At 38.6% G+C, this 27366-nt stretch overlaps 1 protein-coding gene across 1 annotated transcript in view; it reads right to left on the bottom strand.

Moving 5' to 3' along the window:
* Positions 1-27366, bottom strand: part of csmd3b (CUB and Sushi multiple domains 3b) — a 210628-nt gene that overhangs the window by 96498 nt on the left and 86764 nt on the right. The window contains exons 6-9 of the mRNA XM_029514819.1: positions 19444-19556; positions 6111-6188; positions 2151-2238; positions 1846-1970 (exon numbers count right to left, since the gene is read on the bottom strand). Of these exons, the coding sequence (XP_029370679.1) occupies positions 1846-1970; positions 2151-2238; positions 6111-6188; positions 19444-19556 (404 nt within the window). The remainder of the gene's footprint in view (positions 1-1845; positions 1971-2150; positions 2239-6110; positions 6189-19443; positions 19557-27366) is intronic.

The raw sequence follows: 27366 nt of genomic DNA, 5'->3' as shown, positions 1-27366 counted from the left end.
AGGTAGACTTCTCAGAAAAAATACTTTGAACACAGTAAATATAAACTGTTGGCCTTTTTGTATAGTGCAGAGTGAATATAGTGGAGTATACACAGCTTGTATTGAGAACCTCACCGGAGTAACAGTGCCCTCAATCGTGAAATGATTAGAACAACAAAGATCAACTATTGCAGAATCACTAGTTACTTAGCAACGACCACAGATCAGGATGATTCACTTTGTCATAGCTTCGTCAAAAAGTTTTTCATTGGCAATTCTTTGTGATCGAAAAACTAAATTTCTGTTTTTTTAAATCTGCTGTTTAAAGAATCTACACCTGCAGCTAAGAAGTTCGCTATCTTGGAGAAAGTGTCTCCTTTCCTTCGGACATCCCTGCTGATTGGGGGGCCGTTGCCTGTTTCATGGCAACAGAAGTCATTCTTTTTCATTCTTCTTCTTCAATGGACAACAGCAATGACTTTTACTGCCACTGGTAATCTCTCTTTTATGTTGAGCCCATCACCCCACGAACGTAAATGCACGAGTCGATTGGCTTAATGTCACTGGAAATAATCATTTGCTCTCTAATAAAGTAGTGATGATCCTGAAAACTTTCGAGGCATTAACAAGGGTGTCATTTGATGACAGATTGGATAATAACTTGGACTATAACAATTAACATATCGTCAGCGAAGTTCCAAATAATCAAAATTTATTTTGCTAAAATGTCACATCAGAAGATTAGCTGGTGTTCATTTGCTGTATGATGTATGATGATGGATTTACTGAGTTTTCCTTTTGGACTAGCAAAAATAGAAGTAGAAGCAGCAGTTAAGACATTTTTTTTTTACCATAGCTGTTTCCTTTGTTTCCCTGTCCCCACTAAAAAAAATTCTCTCTTTCTCTCTCACGCTCTCACAGAGAGACACAAAGAGATCCAAAACTCCACACTGTGGTTTTTATGTTACAGTACATGTCTCCAGCCACAGTCTGAAGCCTAGTGAAGGGAGACATGACAAATGGCTTTGGCATTTTACATGACAAATGCCCTCTCTCTCAGTCTTGGTCCCACTGTGATTACGTGTGTGCATATATGTGTGTGTGTTTGTATTTATGCACGAGTTGTAAGTCAGAAACGAAAAAAGTAGCAGGTGTGAAACCAGAGCCAGAGAGCTGAAGAATAATTGTCTGAAACAGATTAATTGTCAGAGCATTTTGACAAATGATGAAAAACACAAGAGATAAGAGAGTCAGAAATGTACAATATGGTCCCACTTCCACTACCAGTCAAAGGTCTGGACACACTTTTCCATTCAAATGGAATGAGAAAGTAGGAAAGTGTGTCCAAACCTTTGACTGGTTGTGTATGTCTCTGAATTGTAAACCGCTATTTGGTTCCCATAACATACGACCAATAATGAGCAGAAGTAGTGCTTGCATGAAGTAGTGGTCACCAAGATTGTAATGTATTTACAAAAAAACACTTCAGATGCTAAACACTCACTATCACTGCTAATTTCATGAAAGCATACAACCACTGCACGTTGTCGAGTAGGAATGGCAGTCCAAACGCTGGACTATGAAGTGATTTGAGATTTTATTGCCAGAGGCTTGAAACAGAATTTGGACTTTTTCCACTATAAACCAGCGCTGATCAATACAAATTTATGCTGAGGTGAGGCCATAGCAGCACACTGGCATCATTTTGAGGCAGTTTACATAGGCAGTTGTGCTTGAGTGTTTCCTTGGAGTACTTTCACATGTATGATTAGAACCTCTTCCTCCATCTTTATCTGAGAGAGTCTTGGCAGTGGGGCCAATAATTTTGAACACTTGTGTGAATGCACGTGGAGAGTTATTTCTCACCTTTACATACGGGTCTGTGGTCACTCCAGGCTGCAAAGACTTCTGCCACTCTCTGGCAGCTGATAGTTTTACTGCCCTGAAGAACATAGTCTTCTCCACAGCTGAATTGCACGACACTGCCAATGCTACAGATACACACACATAACCACATTAAGAGCGGAAGGCTGAGAGTCAGATATGGAGAAGAATAGGAAAACACATATGCACTCCATCTTTGCAAACAAATATTTTTTACATCTCTGTGCCTGAATTCAAACCTGAAATTGTCGGTCTCTATTTGCATGCTATTAAGTGCAAATGGGTACCTAAAGTCGTTGCCATGGCGTTTCCCATTCTCTGGTTCTCCTGGATCAGGGCAGGAGTTGGATGCCTGTCTTACACCTCCTTCATTTACTACACAGAGAGACAGACAGATGGAGAATCAGGGACACACATGTTAGAGTAAGACAAAGACAAAGCAAACAGTACATCTGGTACATCTGCATTTGCATCCATTGCTGATACATTTTTCTGACTGTTATAAATAATCACTTGCTATTATGAGAAAGTACACATTTTAATTATGTAGCCATGGTACGAACATAGCTGCCAAATTAAAACCAAAGAACTGCTCCAGTGAAGCCTGGCACGGATCTAAAACTGCCTGTGTCTGTTATCATATTGATAGCATTGAGCACAATGCCAGGAAATTTCCAGCGCTTCTCTTTTAGTTTGAGTTTTGGATCCCTGCCTGCCTTGTTACTTAGGCACTTTTGAGGCAGCAGGAAATGGGTGGAAAGAGAAGCAGGTTCGACAGACCAGGAGAAAGAGACAGACGGGTAAGACGATTAGGTAGGCAGACAGGGACGACACTTCGCTCCAGATACAATCGTCATTCTCTCAGAGAGCTAATCTTGACAGTAACACTCAAAACACTCCAGTGGTAAGACAGACACAACAGGCAAGACTGTACAAATACTTTGGGACTGTGACACCATAACAAACAAAATCAGGCTTCTATTCTTTGTTCCTCCCTGTCCACAATTTTTCATGTTGACAGTACAGTGTATAGAGGTAGCTTTTGTTTCTTTTATCTTTTTATCCTTTCCTCTTATTTTACTGCTTTTTTTCCTGTTCTTTTATTATTGCTTACTTGTTTGGTTTCTTAATCTCTTGCACACCTCGGCCTTCAATCCCTGCCGTCTTTTTCATATAAATAACAACACAACTTATTTCATTGGCTTTCCTTAAAAGGCACCACGGTATAGAATTTTTATTTCCATAACGTCAGCCATTTAGTCTCTTCTTTCTCCTGGACTTTCAAAAATGATAAAACTTTCAGGAAACATAGCTGCTGGGTTCACTTTGAGCATTGGACAGAAGCAGTCAGTATGCATGTCGATGAGCCCAGAGAAAGAAGGCAAAAAGATTGTGTGTCTATTCAGGGAAGTCCAAGAAACATAACCACAATCAGGTCAGTGAAAGAAAGAAAAACTGGCATACAACAAAAGTATCAGTTGTCATATTGTATCTTAATGAGACATCGTCTCTTGATGACCTATTTTTGCCTAAATTTAGTGCCCCACATGATGGGGTTGCTGGCATGTCTTAATGAGATCAGGTTGAAAGTAGAATTATTTGAATAAACCTTTAGTTTCCTTCATGTTTCATTTATACCAATGAACGTTAAATGATGCAAATCTGAGGACTTCTCAGTTGCTCGTCCTCCCTCACTGTGTGCTGTCACTAGAACATTACTGGAGGGAGAAACTGTCTTGATGTGTTTATTTACTTTAGTTTTACGGCAAACAAAATGCCTGACGGTGTATTTTGATATTCAAAGGTATAGACTGATGGTCAATGAGACGGAAACACAACTAATCACGTAGGCTAGTGTAGTAAAATGTTCAGCCTATTTTAAAGCATCGACTCCGCAGCAGTGTGGTGTGTTGATTATTTATTTGATTAGTTGGATTAAATTACATTCCAGTGTGGAGGTAAACCATTCATGATGTTATTTGGGTGCTAAATACTCAGCAGATGAAGGCAATGTATGTTTTGTGCTCATGAATATGTTTTCCCCATCACTTCAAACTCTTGAGTTCTTCACCCAGATTCTATGGCATCTTCAATCTCTATCTTCTATTTGCTATTTAGTCTGTCATTAAGTCAGCTTTAGGCATGCAATCATATTTTAATTCAGTTTGATTATTAGGTTGCAGATTGAGTATTCCCTAAATGTATTTTCGTTTTTAGCTCATATCCTGAGTTTTTCTGACACGAATTGCAAATACTTTATTCGTAAAACAAAATACTGAAGTTCAATATTTAATGTCCAACAGAAATGCTGATGACAGAAAAGTCAATTAGATGTGAAAAACACAAGCTGGGTGATTATTCTGCCCATTTCTGTTTTCACTAAAACATCCTCCTGGGCTGTCTGTGCTATGTGACTAACATGCATGTACATGTTCAGTAAACATCACTAAACCCAGCAGGTGCTTGGTGTGTCCTTGTGTATGTGTGTGTGTTTGTTAGAGTAGATAGTTTGTTGCTTTGTTGGAGCGGCTAATTTGGCCATCTGGACTATTAACACAATAACAGAGGGACTGGTTACAGTATCAGTACTATGAACACACACTGTTGTCAAACTAAACACACACAAAAACACATGCACAGACACTTAAACCTGTCGATGGGCACAGATAGATATACCAACACATATAGGTTTTGGGCTTCACTGAAGAGTTAAAAAAAAAAAAAAAAAAGTCAGAGCACAGACAATCAACACTTGGACCAATCATAGCCAGGCGGATTAACATACACATTCACATCTGCAGAATCAAACCTCAACCGTGACTGTCCAAACTGTCAGGACACCTGATGGATCTGCATTCCACCGTGTCTGTGCTGTGCTCAGCTCAGCGCTTTCCCAGCAGCTCATACAGTATTTAGGAGATTCACACAGAAATATGTGCTCACACAAACTGGGCAAGCAAATAAATCAGTAATGTTCAAAAAAGCACCAATATCAAGCATGCAAACCAGATTACACCATGAAAACCAGGGTCTATGTTTGTGTACACATGGGTCCTTCTCACTGATACAGTATATAAATACTTGTATATGTGTATATTGTATATATCTTATCGTAGTATATGTGTTTGCAAATGTCCTTGGACATGTGCAGTCATGTACATATATGTGTCCACTATTTACATTATCACATACATAAGTATTATTGCCTTCATATGTAGCCCACAAACAACTGACCTTCACACATGAGTATCATGTATCAGAGTTTGTGCATGTAAATGTGATGGACAGAAAAAGAGAACAGGAGAGGTATAATAAAGAGACAAGGAAGTGTGAAAGATATAAAGAGAAAATTGGGCATTAAAGTGACAGCTTTAATCTCAGAAACCTGAGTAACAAAGGTTCTCTTTTTCTTGGAGTTGTTTTTTTTTTTTCTTCAGTTTTTGTACGATCCTCCAGCATCGGTGTGGTGAAGAGGCTTAAAATAATGCTCATCTGGCCATGCCTTTCAGTTACAGGATGACAAATGACATTTAAACCACTATCACCCTCATACCAACAAATTTCACTCCAGTGTTTAATTAAAGTTTCCAAAGTGACTCAATCATACAAATTGAAATTCCCCAAAGTTAAAGGAAGTTGTAGTTCCAAATATAGATCAGTAAATTAACATGCACCTCTTTGCGCTTATTAAGTGTAACCTTGTTAAAGTGAAAACTAAAGTGATACAACAAATTCCTTTTTATTATTTGAAAGGACTTTAGATTGAGAAGAGAAGAGAGGAGAAGAGGGGATGGTAAACAATATTACACCAGCTGATATACATTTGATGAACGAGCCGAAAACAAGCCAAAACAAACCATGATTAAGCTTATCAGAACAAGCTGTGATTGAATATATCAAAGCCAGCCATGAAAAAGCATGCATAAACAAAGACACCTGACCAAAACACACATACAAAACATCAAACAACAAAAGCCAAGAATAGCAAGTGCATGCTCATAAAGGCTGTGGCATGTTCAACACATTTGCATACAAATTTATGTCACTGAACTGATATCACATGCTGTGTGAAAAGATAAGGCAAGATGTTCGTGGGTTTCAATAATGAGAAGTACAAACATGTTGAGTGTGACAGCCAAATGAATAAAAGCGAAACCAGAACAAAAGGTGAAAACAAAGCTGATGCAAGTCATACCAAGCCAACACATTCGTTCATTATCCAAAGTGACATTAAGATGGGAACTCACATATTGAAAACTTGTTGCTGGAATCTTTGCCAGGGAATAATTTAACGCCCCGCGATTTAAAATCTACTGATCGCTTCACTGCAGAGGAGAACAGAATACAAGAAAAAGAGAGGAAAAATCAGAAAACAGATTGGAAAAAGTAGGAAAAAAAATTTGACCCAGCAGAGGAGTTCAGAAAAGCAAATTCTTCTCCCTCACAAAGTTGAGAGAGAGAAGAGTACAATTGTCAAAAAAAAAAAAAAAAGCTACAAAGGCAAAGTAAATTTTGAAATGGTGGGAACAGACAGGAACAAGGACAGAGACGCAAGAGTAGATAGAAGGAAGAATGTCAGGAAGATGATTGACCGGTCAGGTTATGCGTTCATAAAAATCTTGGACTTCTTTGCTTTATGTCACTCAGACACATACATCAGCTACTGAGGCATTTTGCTGGAATCCCCATCATGTTCTGAACAAAAGCTGGTTCAGGGAATTGCAGCTTTAATCAAAACAACCACAACAATGACACAGCTCTGTCATCAAAGCATCCACATAATGTCATGTTTGAAAATAAATGGTTCCTTTAATTAGAGTAAATGAAAGGCAAGAGAGTGAAAGTGAAAGAGGGATCCCTGTCAGCATGAACTCTTTCAAACATGGGTAAACATCGTTCCAAGGTCAGCAACCTTGGAACGACTGTTATTACAGACCAGACCAGACCGCATATGAAATGAAGCAATTCAGTTTAAGTTTGATTCCGTTCCATGCAAATGTTACTATTTCGTCCCAATTTGTGGTAGAATGTGTAATCTATCAATAATTTTAAGGTCAGTGGCTCAAAGTTGTGAACTTTTAGACATGGCCACAGCTCTTAATCTCAGAAAGACGCCTGCAAAGCGATTTTTTCCTGGACACAGGACTGTTACTCCAGGGGTGACGGCGCGGGGAGTGAGGGGGGGCTGTTTCTTGTGCCAAGTGTGTGAATTGGACAGTCAGCTTGTAAGCAAATAACCAATTCAATGCTTATTAATGTTTCAACCACTTGACTACCCATACTCCTCATTGCACATTACTTCATTTTTCTCAACTGGCAAACCGGTTTCCACAAATTAAACTCATCTGGGCTTATGGTGGATAGCTCAGTATGTAAAATTAATAAGTCTCATGACTCAAATAAGTAAGTGGATGGGCGCTATATGTGACTATCCAACAATAATAAAAACAACCAACAAAACGCCCCGAGGTAATCTTGATTTGACTCCCGAAAGATTATAGATTTTTTTTCATGCTACATTCTGTCAAAACAAATTAAGCACCCTAAATAATGAAAACATAAAGACAAATACATCTCGTCCTGAATGACAAATATAGTGACAAATTGCGATAATGAATGTCTGATAAATGTTGTTTTTATTCCAAAGAATGTCAACAAATGTCCTGCGCAATAATGCACAGCAATTACCCGAATGTTCTGGGCGCCACATCTATATGCATGCATCCGTAGTACTCTATTTGACATGGTTAAGACCATAGCCGACAAGTATAAGTACATCCACATATGTTCTTGGTACTCAACTTATCATGTTGACATTTTATTAGTTAAATTAATGAGCGAACAATTAATCTCATGCAAAGAGGTTAAACATGAGCTCTTTAATTCTATTAATTAGCCAGCTTAATAACTTCATATAATTTCAATGTGTGTGGTCATAATACTTCAATTATACTTATTTTTCTACATTTTATCTTATTTTCATTAATTAACTGCAAGAGATTCCTTACTTTTTCCACATAACAGAAAAACCTCATGTAACAGTTTACTATCAACAAAATACGGAACACACAAATAATAACTGGAACTGTAGGCACTATTTTGTTTTTCATTTATCTTACTATGATACCGCCCGAAGACAAACACTGATTTATCTTAAAATAGACTTTATAAATAGCAAACAATCTTCAGGGTACATTGTATTTTGTAAAAAGTTGAGAAAGTCTTGATTACATAATAATAGATTTAATTAATAAATTATCCACTAATGAGTGCGCTCTTTGCAACTCCTGTGTCACAGCTGTTTATGGCAGAATGAGCGCATGCAGACAAACAGAATGCAAAAATCTTTCAACTGACTTCAGAGAATTTCACCTACACAAAGGATTAAATTTATTATTCCTGACATTGGTGTCATAGCTATTTAAAATGAGGGGAGAACAAGCGTAATGCCTGATACAGTATCTGCGATCACTCAGATAAAAAGTGTCACTTTTTACTGCATTTCATTGATGATATTCAAGAGCAGTGATTCATACGTCCCCCACTTATTCTTCTCCTCCCAGGTCATTTCACAAACAATTTGGAACAACTACAGAAAGCCATATTGAAATATATATCTCACTAGAAACTATGATAAAAGTAGAGTGAACACATTTTCCCTTCCACTGAAAATAACAATTCCTGATGCCTAAAGCTGTCAGTCCTATTCACAACAGGCAGTACAGTCCTCTTTTGTGCAAATACAGGAAAAACTAATAAATAAATAAATAAAGGAATCCAACAGCCAACAGCAAAATTGGACAAAAAGGGGTGAGAAACAATGCATTACATCATTTCAGCCTTGCCTGCATTTGAAAATGTCCCACTTGTCAGAAATTGAAAATGTTCCTCTACAGAGTTTTTTTTTTTTTTTTTTTTTTTTTTTTTTTTACAACCAGGGGAAGTTGGTCTCTAGATCAAAGTCTTACAATCAGGTTTGAAATGCATCTCTCCCCCTGTTAGGCAGCCAAATGCGGGAATCGGGGCCAAAAATATTTTAAGAGTCTAATTTGTGTTTGTCTGTGCAAATTCATTCACTATGTCAAGCCCCTGTTAATGTGCACCATAAAACCTGCCCGGTGTGAATATGCATCAAAGTTAAATATGCCCATGTTAATATTCTAGCCGACAAGCAGCAGCTCCACTGCAAACAACAGATGGAAGGGCAGCTGCATTTAAGCAAACCATATTTATGAACTAAAATATTGCATATTTAACCAAACTACATTTTACTAGCATTGAAGAATGGGTAAAAACCGAGCTAAGACATAACTAGAGAACGGCTAAAAAATTAGTTTAATAAAATACTCTTTAAGTTATACTTTATAGAAAAAGCATCCCTGGAAACTGATGTTAAATTGACACTTAAAAAACAAAACTACATTTTTTTCTTAGCCAACACATACAGTTATCCCACAATGTAATGCTACTCTGTTGCCCAAGTCAGGATCCAGCTCGATGACTGTGTTATTTTAGTCATACTTGTTTAATCACAATACTATCTGGATTTTATATATCTTAATACTGGCAATGTGAAGCAGTAAAATATTCTCGATGGAAGTGATTCAGGCAAACAAGCATGATGTGCTCTAATGGAACTCACCGGTTTTTGGGCTAGATGCCCCTTGCAGAGCAAATATTTACTGTGCAAACAGATAGTCTACACTAAGGGCTGAAAAATCATGGAAGGATTTTAAAAATCGGCTCCAAAAATAGAGGTAACTGGCTTACTTTCAATATTGAAAACACAAAACTCACATTGTTGACTGGCAAGTATGAAGAAAAGGAAGTGATTCATCCGAAGGGATCTGGGCTGAAATAAGGTTTGAAGTTGTTTCAATTAGGCTGGTTGGCTGTTCCAAGACATGGTGAGGTTGTGATGTAGATGCTCACTACTAATGACTCTAAAATTAAACCGTCCACACTGCTGATGCTGATGGCTTAGCGTACTTGTACTTACAGTATGGTTTAATATTATATATGCATGAAAAACATGTATTTGCTTGACACATTGCCTTTATAGTGTGTGTGTGACAGCTTCTTTATATTGTTGTTGAACTGCTACAACTGAAATGTGCGCATGTGTGCACTGTGGCTTTGTTGCGTTGCTGTTATAATTAGTTCTTACATTGATTACATACATAATGGAATGTTTAATGTCTTTTTGTTTTGAACATTATTAACCATATTTACCCTCATTGTGCGAAACACGCACAATCTGAAAGTTAAAGATGGGAGGGAGCACCATGTAATGGTAAAACACCACTTCACCTGTTAAATTATTGATTACAATATATTTACACTGGGTTTCTGCTATGCTCATATAATGTCCATACTTCATGTGCAGCTGCTAAAATTTATACATGGTTGTTCAGATAGTACCAAGAAAATTAAAACCATGGTAGCCTGTGTGCACGTCATACAGACTGTGTGTCTCATGCTACTGTCTGTGCAGCCAATATAAACACACCCCTCATCTCTTTAAACTTAGCTACAGGAGCTGCACGGACAGAGCAGTATACATTTTCTCATCAAATTCACAGTAAAAATGTCACTAGACCTTTAAATTACTAAAAATCAAATACAGCTTTGCATTGGTAATAAAAGTGACTTCTGAAAAAAACACAAGCAAGAGTCACACGCACAATGTGTGCAAGATGTATATGAAAGGCTTTCTTCCTCAAGGTAATAGTTTGGATGTGTTTAATCTGAGCGGGCTCAGATTTTGCATTAACTAGGCAGAAAGGATTAATAAATATTTTGATGAGTGCGTAGGCAACAATACACTATGTACACCTTTGCCTACAATGAATTCATCACAATTCTAATATACGCAGTTAGGGAGTGCAATTAGTGGGTGAGGGCGGCAGTCAGTGATGCAGAAATCCTCCACATCTGATCAGCTGTTTTGTAACCACAAACCAGCAATCATACATCCCCAGATTGTGTCTATGCAAACTAGCTGCATTAATTCAAGCAGGTACATTCCCAGCTAAACATACTCTAATGATCCCTGTGCTAACAGTCCTTTTGATATTGCAATAGCAGAGCACCAAGTCAACAATGAAAGCCAGTGATGGTTATGCACAAGCTCCCCAAATAATATAAAAGATGATAAAGGGGTAGTTCACAGATTTATGAGCTCACACGAACTTCCTGAGGGCAGTAGTGTGTCTTCGGTTTGACTAATGATTCTCAGGCTGTGGCTGACAAAAAAAAAAAAAAAAGGACGTGGGGATTTATTTACAGAGAACCCTTAATGGTAGATTCCACGTGTGCTAAATGCTCTATTTTTCCTTGGATGTAATTATCCAGGGTAATTAGCATTTATGATGTGTGCACTTGATCACAGGAAGGTTTGAGACATTATGAGAGCCACATCACACATACCATACAGCTGACAATATCCAATATGTCAGACTCCCTAAGGGGAAGGGTGTCTCTGCTCCAGTTGAGTAATGTTCCTGTACCAGAGGTTGACTGCTGTTTCTTTTGTACTGACTGACTTATTTTGTTGCCTCGCTGACTGATAATGCCGTCAGTTGTTCATTAAGAGCCAATCACAGCCCTCCAGACACAGAACTCATGAATACGTAATGAAGAGAGATGATGGAGGGATGTGATTGGGAGATTCAGCCGCGGGGAGGGAAACAGATTGTTCATACTTGACACATGCATAGAAAACAGATAAATAAGTACACACACACAAACCGAAACACACACACATACACCTGGATTCAAAGGGTTTACAAATACACACAAATACAGCTGCACACTGAATTTGCTCTGAGAGGCTCCATATGTACAAAAAAGTAAAATGTTGACAGATTAATCTATATAGTGCCATACATACAGGGAGTAAATGCAAAGTGCACAAGGACCTATGAGACACACGTGCAGGGATGCAGACATACTTTAAGCAGCGACAAACACATCAGCTCACAGTGACATTACCCCCCCCCCCCCCCCCCCCCCAAAGCCAAGTGTTGCTGGTGTAGTGTTGAGCATTGGAGCATGGTGCCATGCGGGAACATTGAATTTGCTCCATCGTATCCAAGATTTTCTGTTACATTCTGAGTCAGTAGAGAAACTAAACACACAGCGCTAAAATCAACAAAAGGAAGCAAGTGTACCTGATCTAGAAGGAGCACTTTGTCTTTGTCTTATCTTCCAACAGTAAAATAAGGTTTCTAGTGTGTAAACAGCACTTCAAGTATGTGCCTGCTTGTAATGCATGGTAATTATTGCAGCACACAGTGTATGAGCGAAGAGGCAGATCACAGAAGCTAAAACTTCCCACATTTAAATTAAGCATCATGGGAATGAGTGACTGAACCAACAACAATGTTGGTTCAGTGACATTATCCAGTCATTTGCATTTCCCATATTGGCTAAAAAGTGACAGACAGGCTAGTTGCAAACTATTGAATGGATGATGGCAGTAGAATAATGACAGATGCAGATACTTTTTTTTTTTTTTACATGTAACTAGAATTGACTGACATACAAGGCTGCAAAAAGCTTTGCTTTGTTCCAGTTTGCTGTGACAGGTTAGGGTCCCAATCCTTTTGAAATGTAACAATCAAAAGAAAAGCGCATTACTTTCAGTGTGCAGAGCTCTGAACGTCAACAGAGTGACCGTAGCATCAGCAAGAAGAGTCAGTTCAACTGTTTAGTTCAAACATTGTGGATGTCATATTAAATATATATTGTATGCACCACCCATCACTAAAAAAACAACCGCTGAAGGGTGCAGTAAATAACACTCATTATCTCTTTACAATGGCTGTCAGTAGAAAAATATTAGCCAGCAAGTGAACATGGCCTCTTTCAGCTGGATAATTCATCCTGCCACACTGCCAAAATGGTTTAGCAATGGTTTGCGGAAGGCTGTCTATATTCCTCAATATTCACCAGATCAGAGGTCCGGTGGAGTCCAGGCCCTGACAGGTCAGGTCTCTCATCAGCCAAAGAGTGACCTACACCATCTTAGGCAGCCGGTCAAACTTGTTAAACCTGTATGTAATGTTCTCACCCCCATGGGTAAACTAAAGGTAGACCTCTCCTCCGGCACAACATGGACACATGTACAAGGCAAGGTCATCAAAACATTATCCAAACTATGCATTACACAGGCAGCTTCTGATGTTGAAGAGGGAATTTTGTAACAATTTTGTAGCTTTGCAGAGGTTTCTACAGTCTCTTCGCCGCTTTCTGAACTGTGTATGTTGATTTGTAAGAGGCAGACATTAACTTTCAGTATTCAGGGTAAAATTTGTATAGCAAATGGAGCCACTGGCAACAATTCAATTAACTAGATTGCTAGCTGACTGACCCACGAGCTGGCTGAATGCCAGAGTGAATGGCTGACTGACTAGACAGTCAAGGCTTTTATCTGACACAGTTAACCAAGCTACTCACAGTAAGTGCAACAGTAGTAAATTGTGATTGATCAGCTGATTTTATCCATGACAGCTGGATGTAGCTGGATTCAGCGCAATGTAAATTGACTAAATAGGTTTCCCCTGAAAAATGCAAAACTGTGTGGCTAACCGAATGGCTCTACAATATGGAGCAAAGACGTTCTTTAAAAAATCATTTCCAGGATGTCTAAATCATTTATAGACGGTAATGCTATGAGATTACCCACACAAATTAAATGAAAATCATTGGCTGTTTGTGTAATTTGATGTTGTTTATCGAATACCGTTCACTGTGCCAGAAATAATCTGATGAACCTTGTTTCCACCTCCTGCCATTTCAAAAGTTCAAATTTTATCATAATGATTTTTTCTTCCCTTTAAAAATATTTGATATCATAACTTTTCTATTGTTAAGTAAAATGACTAATTCACTACAGTATTTACTTTAACATTTACTGCATTTGGAAAAGGTTCGCCTAACTAATTTAACGGGGAGTAATGCTCTTGATAGAGACCCACGCTCACTACCTCTGCATGTAGACACATTCACACATTGACAGGCCTGTCATGCTTAGTTATAGTTGCTAAGCTACGATTAGATAATCACTGTCCGGGAGAGGAGTTTAGTGAACTGTTAATTTATTGCATGGATTTTTATCACATCTACTTTCATCATTCAGCGTTCAACAACCTTAATATTTCTGTACATCGTGCAAGCATTTGCTGGAAGAGCAGTTACCTGAAAGAGTGCAGTCTACTGGGGGCTGGATAACTGAGTGAATACATGACTCACCGACCGGCTGAAAGCATGTGACTCACTGGCTGACGAAGTGTCCAGAGCTTTTCCCACAGTTCTCACTACAAATTTGAGAGGGAGATATTTTTCTTGAAAAGGAACGGCCCTGAAAATGATAATAGTTGACCTGTTTAAAGGGGAAAATTCCCTGTAAAATTGTGTTACAATATTTCCTTCCTGTGGTTGTTGACAACTCAGTTTAAGCAGTATAATTCACTGGTTTCTAGCTTTAAGCGAGAACTGTTCATGTCCTCTTTTATTGCACTGGAAAGTGGACTGAAAACTTCCTGCTGCAGCCTACAGGGGCAGCGGGAAGTGGGACTAAGACCATACTGTATCATACGCAGCTTGATCTTTACCTGGTTTATTCCGCTATAGTCACTACGTATGGTAAAAGAACAGCTGTCCCAAAATCTGTCCTGCAGAGCAAGTTTAAAAGTCGAACTTGTGCAATAAAGATTCTAATCTGATTTGTTGTTTCATTGTAAATGGCTTAAGGTCTCAGATTGTAATTACAGTAATGAATCTTAAGCAAAAGTTCAAGCAGGAAGACAATTACCCTTCTAATGCGATCATCACACTGGGGATCCACCTCAGTTATTATCCATTGACTTTGCTGAAAATTGCTCGCAGGCGTTCCTATCAGCAAATGATCATTCTAGCTGAAGGATATTAAAACTGCTTTACTTGTTATGTTGCACTGCTGTCATTGCTGTCTGCATTACTTTGCCATCACCACCACACAACCACCACCAAAACCAAGTTTCCTTCATGCCATCTCTGGCAGATGCTGGAATGGATGCCATTTTCGGGGTTTGACCCGATTGAAAGTGATCTAATTGACAGGTCCAGCACATGCTTCTCATGAATTATTCAAAGCAGTGCATCTACATCTATTGTGTTTACAGGTGTTGTCTTTCCTGATTTAAATACTGCTGAAACATATCCAGAGGCTTTATTGTAAAGATATTACTGACAAGGACATCCAAGTCAGAGTTCGGAAAATGCAGTAGTAGACAAAAAATGACTTCCATATGTTCGTTTGACAGCTGGCTTCTTGGAAATCCCCACATGGCACATTCGCTCCGAGTCTACAAGACAGACCTACTGCATACAAGATGAATGTTTTAGGATCCCAGGGTGCAACACCACACTTAGGATAGCTGGGATACAGTCCTTAGTGTCATGTTGACAGTGAATGAATTTCCCATGGTATGAAACTACATCAACTCTGATTTCATCTTGGCTTGCAAAGTACTGTACACTTCAGTATGCTTCAAAACAATTAGAAATCACACAAAAGCTTTGTTGAGTTTCCAAATCACAACACAAAACTGATCCCCAGGGGAAATTGGGCAAAAGAGGCATGCGCTTTATTACGCGAGATGCCAGGGTGCAAATATGACAGAATTGAGCGCAGATAAATGAAAGCATTTTTGTCCTGAGGTGGAAAGCTTAAACATGTTGCCATAGCTGAATAACTAAAGAGTTTCAATTAAACATGCTAATGGACACTTAATGTTTGAAGTTTTATTTAGCTATAAAGTCTTTAACCTATTTCATAGATATTTGATCAGTCTTATAAATATTAATGAAACCGCCTGAGATTGGAGGAATGATATGTAAATTAGTAGTTATTCCTTCCTTTAACAAGAGCACCATGACCAAGGGAGAGATATCTGACTTGAAATGGTTAATGCCCTTTATTTAGCCTTATCAGCATAAAGCTTATGGCATGTTGACATGAACTTGATTTCACCATGAAGCAGAGCTGCAGGCTTTATATTACCAAAAACACTAAAGTAACAACAAAAACGCACACACCCATGCATGGACATGGGCAAACGCACACAAACGCATATTAACACTTAGTTAAAAATATTAAGCTGAACCTCACAGCTAAATTACTAGATCTCTTCGGCCACCCATTTCTAACTCCTTTTTCGTTATTTCACCATTTTGTCTTCCTCACTGCAGCGCCACCCCCCTACTCTCACTGTTCGCCCCTGCCTCTTCTGCGAACTTGCACATAAATAATTAAGAGATTGTTATTAATTTGGAATTTCATTAATGTCTGACAGCAAAAGGAGGACATTTTTATGGGCCTTCACAAACCAACACACAGATAGAAACAATGTCGAGCTAGCCAACAACACCTACAGCCAAGCATCTCCCTCTCATAGCAGTGTCTTACAAAGTAAACCCACCCTGCCAAAGCAGATTTTGTTCATTTAGTCTTTCAGAGACACATTTGGAAACATTTTTATGGAGTACTTGCCACTAGACTAAACTAACCCTGTGCCATTATAATCCTGCCAAACTAAATTCTCTGGGAGAAAAGTGGAATTCAGTAGACCAGAACAATATACAGTTTACAAGGTGGAATTGGAGTCTAGGTAAAAACATATGGGAATATAATAAAGTAGAATAATTTTGTATGAAGTAGAGTTGATGAATATTAATTAAAGAGTAAATCTGAAGGGGCTAGAGCATAACAAATACAGTAGAAAAAGTGCAATAAACTGAATGAAATGGAAAGTAATAGTATAAATTAAAAAGAGCATTCTCTTCTGAGGTTAATGACTCCAGAAAACTTTTATAAACAATTTAAAACAGTTTTTTAAAAGCACTTTAAGACAGTCAGTTTCCTGTACTGTCCAATGCTTCCACTAGATATGAAATGAACATCATGCAGCATACTTTCTTTCTTGAACGGATTTCATGTAGTTCAGGCACTAAAAATATGCAACATTTTAAGAAACCATTTATGACAGCATTTTAAACTTTTTCATACATCCACTAGCCCTTCTGTTAATGTATAAGAACCAAATGATACTAATGGAGATGACTGACAGCTGACAGGAAGCAGTCAATCATTCACAAGTTTGTTGAGAATGTCACTAATTAACCAACTTATCAAAGTGGTAGCGCTCATTAACGCATTGATTAATGTTTTAAAGTAATGAAGCTCAATTAAACCAATTAAAAACTCATCTCAAGGGGAGTGGTCAGGCTTTCAGTCAATCAATCAAGAACGCAGACTCGGGAATGTCTGAGGGAGCCTAAAGAGCAGAGAAGTGAAGTGAACGTAGATGAGGACAACATGAGAAGACTGAGCAGGGCAGAGACAATGAAATGAGGATGAAAGATGAGAGAGGAAAGATTGTAGAAAGAGGGGAAGAGGGGCAATGAGCTCAATTACAATTTTCAAAAAGCGCCTTTCTAAAATTTACTGGATTTACATGTGTACTTAGAATTATGCTTTGGCTATGCATTTCTTTTGATATTATGTCTTTGATCAATTCAAATCTGTAAAGGATTATTTTGCCTTTACTCGATTTTTAACATTAGTGATAAAAGATACGATACGTTGCCACTGGGCATTCTTTTAAATTCTAATACACGCAAACTGCTTCATGTGAGCAGTGGCACATATGACTAAGATCGTAACAAAGTGCAGGACCATAAGAAAACTATTTAAAATGCAAATATTGTATATCATTCAATTCAATGGCTGCTGAATTTAATTTAAAGTAAAAAACTAATGGATGCCATTTCTTAAGCAACAGGACATACAAACTGCAGTGTTTTATGCCTTTTATTGTAAACTGCATTCAGTAGCCACAGCTCTATAGAGAAATAGAGCTATCTAATTCTTAATATTTTCAATAAAAAGTTTACGTGTAGCGTATCAGCTATCACACAATTCTTATTCATTGACTTGGTTCTTATTAATCTCTGCACCTACACATAAGGATCCACAAGATCCACATTATTATTAAAAGCCGATTTTTCATAACTTACAGTACATCTTTATGGAAGGAAACCATGAACCTGAAGGAAGATGAATGAGAATTCAAAAATATTCATAAAGGTTTCTCAGTGATTGAGAGATACCTTATATAATTCTACAAGACGGAGCAAATCTCTATAATAACTGCTTAGAGGAAGCAGTGCTTTGGAGTGTATGGAAAAGTTTTGATTTTGATGACATGACAGAAGGAAGAGGGAGTAGAAACAAAAAAAAAAAAAAAAAAAAAAAAACATTCACATTTTATCACTGACTTTTGTACGAGTGTCATTTCTAACAAAATGTTTTTTATCTCTTCAAAACATGACAGTTATAAAAAATGTATCCACATTACCATGGGATTGCATATTTCTGACAAACTACACAAACACATGGAGCAGACAGCTCTTGAGAGCTGGCATTTTGGATGGGTGCACACCTTACTTTGTTTGCCTCAGAGCACTCGGCATTCTTGTAACTTGAAGTGAACTTGAATTTGCAGAGGTGTGAGGTGATGCACAGCAGGGAGTGTGTCAGTAATAATCAACTTGTACAGCGCAATTTAAAAATCAAGCATGACCTGGATTCACGCTTGTGTCGCCCGCCCACTCAGACCAGGTCAATGACACAGAGGAAGACACGGTGTGTTGTGCCTGTAACTTTGAATGAGTTTAACAGTGAGCGCACACATAAAACCCGTAACAGGTATTGTGATTGTGATTGAAGTGGAGTTGATGACCGCGGCCGATGCCAGCCCATGAAACACATACTGGCAGTGTAGATCAATCACACCCTGTTTGCAACTGTGATGCAGGTGGGCCAAGAGCCTCTGGCAATGACAGTACCAAACGCAGTCCCATTTCCTGTTTATCTGGGGATGTAGAATGGATTTTATGCATCATGCACCAGTGGTTAACAAAGAGGAGCCAATGGTCCTTTTTTTTTTTTTTTGAAAGAACGAGAGACAATCTGAGACAAAAAAAAAAAACATGAGAGAACAAGAACAAGTTAAGTGTGAAAAATAAAGCCTATCTGTTCCATCTTGTCTCTGCAGTTGTTTCAAACAATCAGATCTCATTATCTTTGCTGGGAAACATGAACATTGCCAAATAAATTACCAAAATGCTTTCTACCTATTAAGGTTTGTGTCAAATACATCTAATTCTGTGTCTCCAAGAGTAGTTACCTGAGAGAACAAGAAAGTAAAAGATAGATAATGGGCAGTGGAGAGAGGGAGAGATGGAGGAAGAGGGATACTGAAAGATGGAGACAGTAGATGAGAGGAGTCAACAGGCATAATTAAAGGGAGTCACAGGCAAAATGACAGAGACAAACTGTCAGTTGAAAAGGAAAAAAGGGAGCACAGAGTAAGAAAGCCAAAGGAAAAGGCAGAGAAGAAAAAAAAAAATCCAAAAACATTAACAGATAGAGTCTATTAAAAGATATATTATGATGCGTGTGCGTGCAAATGCATGCAAGGGGGGAAATTAAGACACTTGTTTCCATGGATGAGTCCTATCTTACCATCTTACCTTGATAATGTGCGCTGAAACCACGGTAACGGTGGTTGCCATCAGTCACAAAATGTAGTCGCAGCCAGTTCTTGTTGCTAATGATGGGTGAGGGGACATTACTGCCCGACAACCTGAAAGAGTCATATAAAGAACATTTGAAGAAACAAACACACCTTAGGTCTTTCCTTTCCTTCCTCATCCTACAAGAGGCCCTTAATGTTTAAGGACAATGACCTTGTGTTGTTATACTGGTCCATTTAAAGACAAAATGACAGTGACACATTCATGCATGAGTAAACACTAATGACGCTGGTACACTAGATGAGCATGGAAAATACATTAAACTGTGTAGCCAGTCTGAAAACAACAAATCCAAAGCCTGTAAAACAAGGTAGTTATGCTGTAAAAACGCCACTGCACCACCAGGTTTAGTGCTGTCTTTCACTGTCCTTATCTTGCCTGACTGTCTTATTGTGTGCATCGAAGAGAAAGAGTGTGTTCAGAAACATATACAGGAAACGTGTCTACTTTTGCAGCCGCTGGCGAGAATAAAAACTGACACACTGCACAAACTACGCAACAGTGTCAGGAGTTCACTGCCCAGTCCAACCAGTGTTTTTCTGCAGCTCTAATGGAGTTACTGGGGATTATCCTGCATGCTCTAGGGTGCTTCAAACATTTTTAATGAATGGTATTTCTTATTCATCATTTTAATCAAGATTTCCCCAGCTTGTTAGAGGATTTGACCCAGACACTCTGATCAAAAACTCAATTCTCGTGGTAGTTTTTAAAGCTGTAGTTGGTGCTGTACTGGACCGTATCAAATTCATTATTAGCATTTCTCATTTTCCTCCATAAATATTTACCTACATTGCACCTATTGGAGTGGTTTATGCAAATGCAGCCGTTTTTTAACTAATACGACAAAAGAGACTGCTGGACTGTCTGAATGGAATATACCACAAGCTTTTTACATTGTAGTTGGTGAATGCACTCAGACTTTGATGGTGCATAGCACGAGTAGGTAGGACCCACATTGCAACTCTTTTATCAAGTCAGTAGGGTAAGAGTACTTAATTGGCTGAGAAGACGAACATGGCTCTTGTTGGTAAAGCGAATCATGGCAGGCCATCCCAGCCAGGCTTAGAGGGGGCTTCGCACTTGACACCAAAGGAATAAAACATCCTCGTTCCAGCGTAACATCAAATGTCTACAGACTAAATATAATCTGTTTACAATGATCCCAATTCCATACTTCAGTTCTTTGGTGTATGGGATTTTTTTTATCCTTATCACCTTGGCTGTTCCGTTTGAGACACAAAAATACTAATTACTACAGGTAAAGTAAGGAGGCTGCCCTCCCATGTTCTCATCTCCTCCTATAAAACCCTCCTGTTAACCTTACCAGTCCATTAATACCTATGTACACACACAGCCACACACACACAAGTTGGTATTGCAGTGAATACAGTGCTACATATAAACCCTCTAATAACAGCGTGAAGTGGAGCCATGCTGAGCAGGTACTTTAGAAGGTGTGTTGATGTGTGTCGGGGATAGTTTGACTGTATTCATGGGGTAAGGAAACTGGGAGCCCACTTACTTGTGGGGCCCAACAGCTGTGTGTACATCAAAATGCTGAGTCCCACAAGTTTAAATGGCTGTTGAGGTGACCTGGTTCAAGGAAGATTTAGGTGAGGATGAGGGCTGAAATTAGGCATTCAGTCATGTTGGTTAATCTCAGGGACCAGGAATTGATGGGTGTGTCTGAGTGAGAGACACGGAGAAAGGGTCACCTTGTGCCCTAGATCAGTAGGATCCTCTGATGTCTGCTATTAGTCACACACACACACACGCACACACTCACTCGTGCACACACACACACACACGCAAAAAAAAAAAAAAAAATTGTAAATGTGGTTAGGCAACAGACAATGTCTATAGCTTGATTATTATTTATTTATTTTTTATTTATTTTTTTTTTTGGGGGGGGGGGGGAACTTCGTTCTATTAGTTTGGAGAGAGACTGGACACTGAAAAGATGGAAGAGGGTCAGATGATGAACTAATGACATCCAAGTTCTGAGAGATTTTTCAGGACATGCTCTTTCATTTCCTTTTCAACCGCTTATCTGTTTGGCTCGCAGGGGGAGCTGGAGCCAATCCCAGCGGGTACACGCTGGACAGGCCGTCAGTCCCTCATTACATATTTCTGCTTGAAGTACCATGTAGTGTTTTTAGATTGCTTTATGTATATTTTCTTCTGAACTTCAATGTCTGTCTCTGTTTGGCATAGAATGTAAAGGGTTAATAACAAATCCCAAGGTAAGGTAAGGTAAGAACAAATCCCAAGAACAAATCCCAAGATATGTACAAACATAGTAGGTCAAGTAACAGTCAAGACAAGTAATGTCAGACAATGGACAAAATGTTGAGTCCAGTATTTCTATGTCCAAAGCTCAGAGTGTTACCGCAGTAGCGCTATCATTATACGATGCACTCTTTTAATTTTTGCTACAAGAACACAGTTAACTCTCCCTCCCTCGTTGTCAAACTCCTGTCCTCCACTCCCTTCCCCTCCCTTTACAGGCCCTTGTCTTTTCATATATGCACTATTTCTTCCACACATGTTATTCATGTTTATTGCTCTTAATTCTCTGTCTGCTATGACATCATTACCCAGAGTACATCATTAAGAGTACAGTGGGTGCCTATTCAAATCTGTTCCAGTATTAAAACAAGAATTAAATCATAAATCTATGCAGAGAGTGCATGCTCAGGAAGCGCTTAACAACTCCAAAGTGTGGGATGAAGGTATAATTAGAATAATCTCTCATCCAGCAGTAGCTAGAAAGTTAGATAAACAAGCTGGTGACTAAAAAGGTCACTGATCACCCCTGCGTAGATGGGAACACTGCTCCCTTTGCTCTGTCTCAAGAAGTGTTGAAATGTAGCATAGCTACAGCACAGGTCGCAAACCTCATTGTGCATGTGTATGGAGAAAAGAGCAATGACTTACATAGATTATTAAAGCCTGAAATGACACTTCCAGCTGAAAAGCTAATACTTCAGCTTCTGAGCTGCTGAGAAGCAAGTGGATTTTCTCCATGTGGACAAGCTGTAATGCATTATTAAGTCGTTCATCTACGCTAATGGTGTCTGTCTGTGACTGTTAAGTATTCCCCCTAAATATCTACACTAGAAACACTTCAGATAAGACCTGAGGTTATATAGATCATCTTAAGAGATTGATTCAATTATTTGTTGTTGTTTTTTTATATCATGGTCTAAGAGAGTGTCTTCTGTGAAAACGACAAAACACATTTTCTTTCTACTTTCTACAAACAACATAAAGACTTCAAAAGGGGAAATGCAATGAAAAATGAAAATGACTGACAAAGTGAAAGTAACTGTCCGATAACTTGTTTGCCTACATTCCTGGAAATTTTTACCTAGTATATGACTGTAGATGTTGAAACGTTCATTTGAAAATAATCAACTCTACCTGGTTAATAATCTGAAAAATTATAAATGTTTCTTGGTTTCTATATTCAGCTCCAACTAGATAAAATGCAGAAACCAGATACTAACAAGGGGAATAACTGTAACACCATATGCTGGGGTCTGTAACAAAAAACAAAAAACATCTCACTGAAAGTTGTCAGGGGAGAAAGAGAACAAACATTTCTTCAACTGTATGTCCACCATCCTCCCTAACGGGGGGCTGAATGAGGGAAAGACAGTGGTCTGATGACATATAGGGAGAGAGCGTCAGAAGCAAGGGGAAGAAGGACAAAGACATACAGGATGACATGAGCTCATTTCTTAACTTGTTAATTATTTATATCAATATCTAAACACAATATCATACATAGTACAAAGCTGTTAACAGAGCAGAATTTAGTGTGCGCAATTCACGAATAAAACATAAATAATGTTTAAAATAAGAAAGAAACTGCAATGTTGAACACATTAAAAGAAATTTAAAATACATTTAGCTGTCACTGTGGTGGTTCATTAAATTATTGTAATTTTTCATGTGTACAGAATAGAAAATATCTTCAGCACAATGCGTTGCCAATCTGCATTCAGATCGGTGACATCCAAAGTTATAACCCTTGAAACAGCACTTTGTCATCTTTTTTCCTCCAAAACTGATGTTGTGTACGGAGCGTATGCCATCATTTGTATTATGTTGTTGGTCCAAACACTTTAGTAAAAGTGTATTTTAAATGAATAACTTTAATTATGACACTTACTTCACCATATAATTGGCAGTAGTGTACTGTAAAAAAAACAACAAACTAACACTGTCATTGTACTTGGAGTATCTGTACTTGTTTTATTTCCAGTGACTTTCAATTTTTCCTCACTACATTTCCAATTTTCCATTAAAATAAATACATAAATAAAAATCAGGGTAGGCTGGTTGAAGGCCAGTTGCATGTCATTTGTTAATCACATTATGTCCAACACACTCCCAAAGCCCCATAACTATTAAAAAACAAAGATGTGGAGCGTGCTGGGCCGATGATCGGGCTCGAGGCCCTGTGTGTCCAGGAGAAGTTAGCAAGCAAATGAACCGAGCTACATGTCGTGAGTTCAGATTGGAATTTATATTATTCACCATGCTGTGCTTCTGAATAGCTGACAGTCGACAGTTGCTGTGAACAAAAATAGACTTTAATAAACCTTGCCTTTGGTTTACTTTATTCTTTGGAGCTCTGTTCCCTCCCAGCTAATCTGAGTTCCATTATTGGTTGTGCTCGATAGATTTAATTGCCAACTACACCATGCATTTTGATTTACAGCATTTACTTGTTAAAAATACTTCATATTTTCCATTTTAGTACTTTTAAATTACCTTTGACATCAAATGACTTTAGATACTCCAGCACAGTAAATGTTTGAAACTTTGAAGAAAAACTGAAAGTCACCTGTTGGAGTACCACTTGATGAAAGTGTTCAGTTTCCAGTCAGGTTACTGTACTTTTACTAAAAGTATTAAAGTATACATCTTTATATAAGACTGATCTTTGGTGAAGATGTAGCTGCCATCATCCAAGTCAAATGCATCTGTGAAGGTAAACCCTTATGTGGCCTGTTCATCAATGTTCTGGAGTTAAGGAGTTTATATCACAACTGAATCTTTGTGTTGTAAAGAAAAATGTTTATGTGACACTGAAAATTGAGATTTGACCCGAGAGACTGTTCATATGGAGTGATTAAGAGTTGCAGCTTAAAATGAATGAATGGCTCCAAAGTCATACAAAGAATGTATGAATCAGTGATAAGGTGGCTAAGACAGCTACCCCAGTAAAGACTAGCTTAGGTGTACATGCATGCCTGCGTGTCTGTGAGGCTATTCATTAGACAGTCGGGAACGCTCCTTAATGAGGTAATCTGTCTTAATAGCCACCTCTAATTAAAACAGGTGGGAACTGCCACACACATATATATTCGAACATACAGAGAGAGAGAGAGAGAGAGAGAGATGGAGAGAATGATCTTTCACACATTTGTATTCACACAGAGGAGCGAGCACGCACTCTCACACACTGCAGGAGTGTTGGGCTGAGTGCAGTCTAGTTACAGCCATCATTAATCAGCATACAGAGACCGAAAAGTCCGATGCCTGCGTGTATGTCTTTGTGCATGCACATGATTTTTTAGATACTGTTCATGCTTGTGTTTGTACATGTTGTTTGTGTGTATGTGTTCACATATGTGCGCGTGTGTTTGTGCTTCCGTGAGAGTGCTTGCTGTGTCACTCTCCATCAATCTCAAGTGGGCAGGGAGTAATCAGTGTTCACAACAGGACCCTGCTCTGTCTCTCCCTCCCCTCCCTTTATCTCCTCTAAATTTCTGTCCTCCTCCCTGCTCACCCCTTCATAGAGCAGCAAGGTGTTTTTAAACTGACTTGTTCACACAAATGGCTGTGGGATGAAATAAAACATGAGTGGGTGGCTGTGAAGTGTATTGGGGAAAAAAAGCCTCTCTGATATCAGTAAATTATAAATGAAGCCAGTGGGCATTAACCTCTGATACCCATGAAATGGCAAAATAATTTCTTATGTACACTGTGGGATGGCCTCCTTAACTCCAAATAATATAGGCCAAGAGACCATCTTTTTGTTGAAACAAGGTAGAGCGAGTCCTTTCATCTATGTTAGGTTGTCAAACCTGGAGTGATAGAAAGTGACCGGCTTGCACAAAGTCCTGACCTTGACTCCACCGAGCACCTTGGCAATGAACTGTAACACTGAGTGCCAGCCAGGACTTGTCACCCAACATCATCACCTGACCTCAGTGGGCCCTTGTGGCAAAATGGGAGCGTATCCATGCAGCCAAGTTCCAAAAGCTGTTGTGGCAGCATATTAGTGCCCAAAAGATCAGCATTGGCATCTGGTTGTGCTGTTTGGATGTCTACATGAATTCTATCTTCAAACACATCTAAATAAAAAGAAATAATCATCTTCATACCTGCAGTATGCAGATTCAGCTAGCTTTTTCAGCTTGATGTGATGTAAAACACAATCTTTGCCAAAAACTCAGAAGAGATATTAGGTATAAGAAAATAGCTTGCTTTGGCTTGTTAGACCACACAAGATGAACTCGATATCATATGTTACTATGTTGATATCAGTGTGCTGTCTGCTTAGATGTTCAACACGTGGCCTGGTCCCAAATCGACACATCACTCAAATGCAAATCTTTTTCTTCCTTCCTATATATATATATATATATATATATAGAGAGAGAGAGAGATTTAAACCACACATCAGATGTGTGGTTTAAATTGTTTAAATAAGTTTTTACCTTTTCATGTTGAATAATTATCATGAGGGAGCAACGTTTTTGTTTTGTTGTTCTGTGTCTGGAGAGTTTGTTACATATTCGACCCATGGCTCTTTATGAAAGAAGATGCATTCACTTTAAGAGTGATTATGTTCCTTTGATGGGAAAAAGAGGAACTGAGTGATAAAGACAGTGATACCTGATAACAGCGTTAAAAAGTAGGGTTTTTCTCTTATTTTCTCCTCTCTCTTCTCTTCCTTTTGTTCTCTCTCCAGGGTTTACTCTCCATCACTGTCTTTTCACTTCTTCCTCCTTGCTCAGTCCCTTCCCAGATGTCACAGCAATTCTGGGCAGCTCCCCACCTCTTCACAAACCCTCTTTCATGTCTGTTTGTGTGTGTGTGGATGAATATGTGTGAGTGTGTAGCCTGCGGGACAATGCAGAAATTGGCGTGACAGGGAATAGGAATGAAATTAGGAGGAGAGAAGAGAAACACAGACATGGAGAGGGAGTGAGTGGAATTACTAATACATGACATAAAATTATAAATTCATCACTCTTCCTACCCCTATCAGTGACTGGCCATTCAATAAACTATACTTTTCCAAGGACATACACAGTGTCACAACTGGAGATGCGCAACTAAAACAAAGATATAGACGGGCACATGCACACAGTGTAAGTTTTGTGCAGGGAACGGCAATGACAACACATTTATGAAGGTAGAATTAATTTACCGTGGCTGGGCCAAACTACATATAATGCTCCAGTGGTGCCCAAGCTCTGGCTTTGTCCCTCAGGTTTAACTAAGCCCCAACTGGAAGGATTTTTTTTTTTGCTATGAGAATGGTAAAGATCAGATTTTACTACCCAGAAACACTGACCTGAGAAAATATGGCTGCTGCAGTCACTGAAATTAATGTCTGGCAAAGCTGTCTACCTGAAATGCAACATGAAAGCCAATGAAGCAAACAGTTTAAGAACAGAGTGATGCTTAATGATAAAAAAGGAAACTTTGATTTGAATGAATTCTTCATTTTTTTGCAAAGCAGTAAACACAAGTGCACAAATCCAAATTCAAATTATATCTCCATAAATAAAAGAGAAAAGCGTTGGAGGAACTTTGGCTGTTCATTTTAATTTT

This window comes from Echeneis naucrates, chromosome 11 (genome assembly GCF_900963305.1).
Source record: "Echeneis naucrates chromosome 11, fEcheNa1.1, whole genome shotgun sequence".
In the NCBI taxonomy this organism is placed as follows: domain Eukaryota; kingdom Metazoa; phylum Chordata; class Actinopteri; order Carangiformes; family Echeneidae; genus Echeneis; species Echeneis naucrates.
This window is presented reverse-complemented; position numbering and strand designations above follow the sequence as displayed.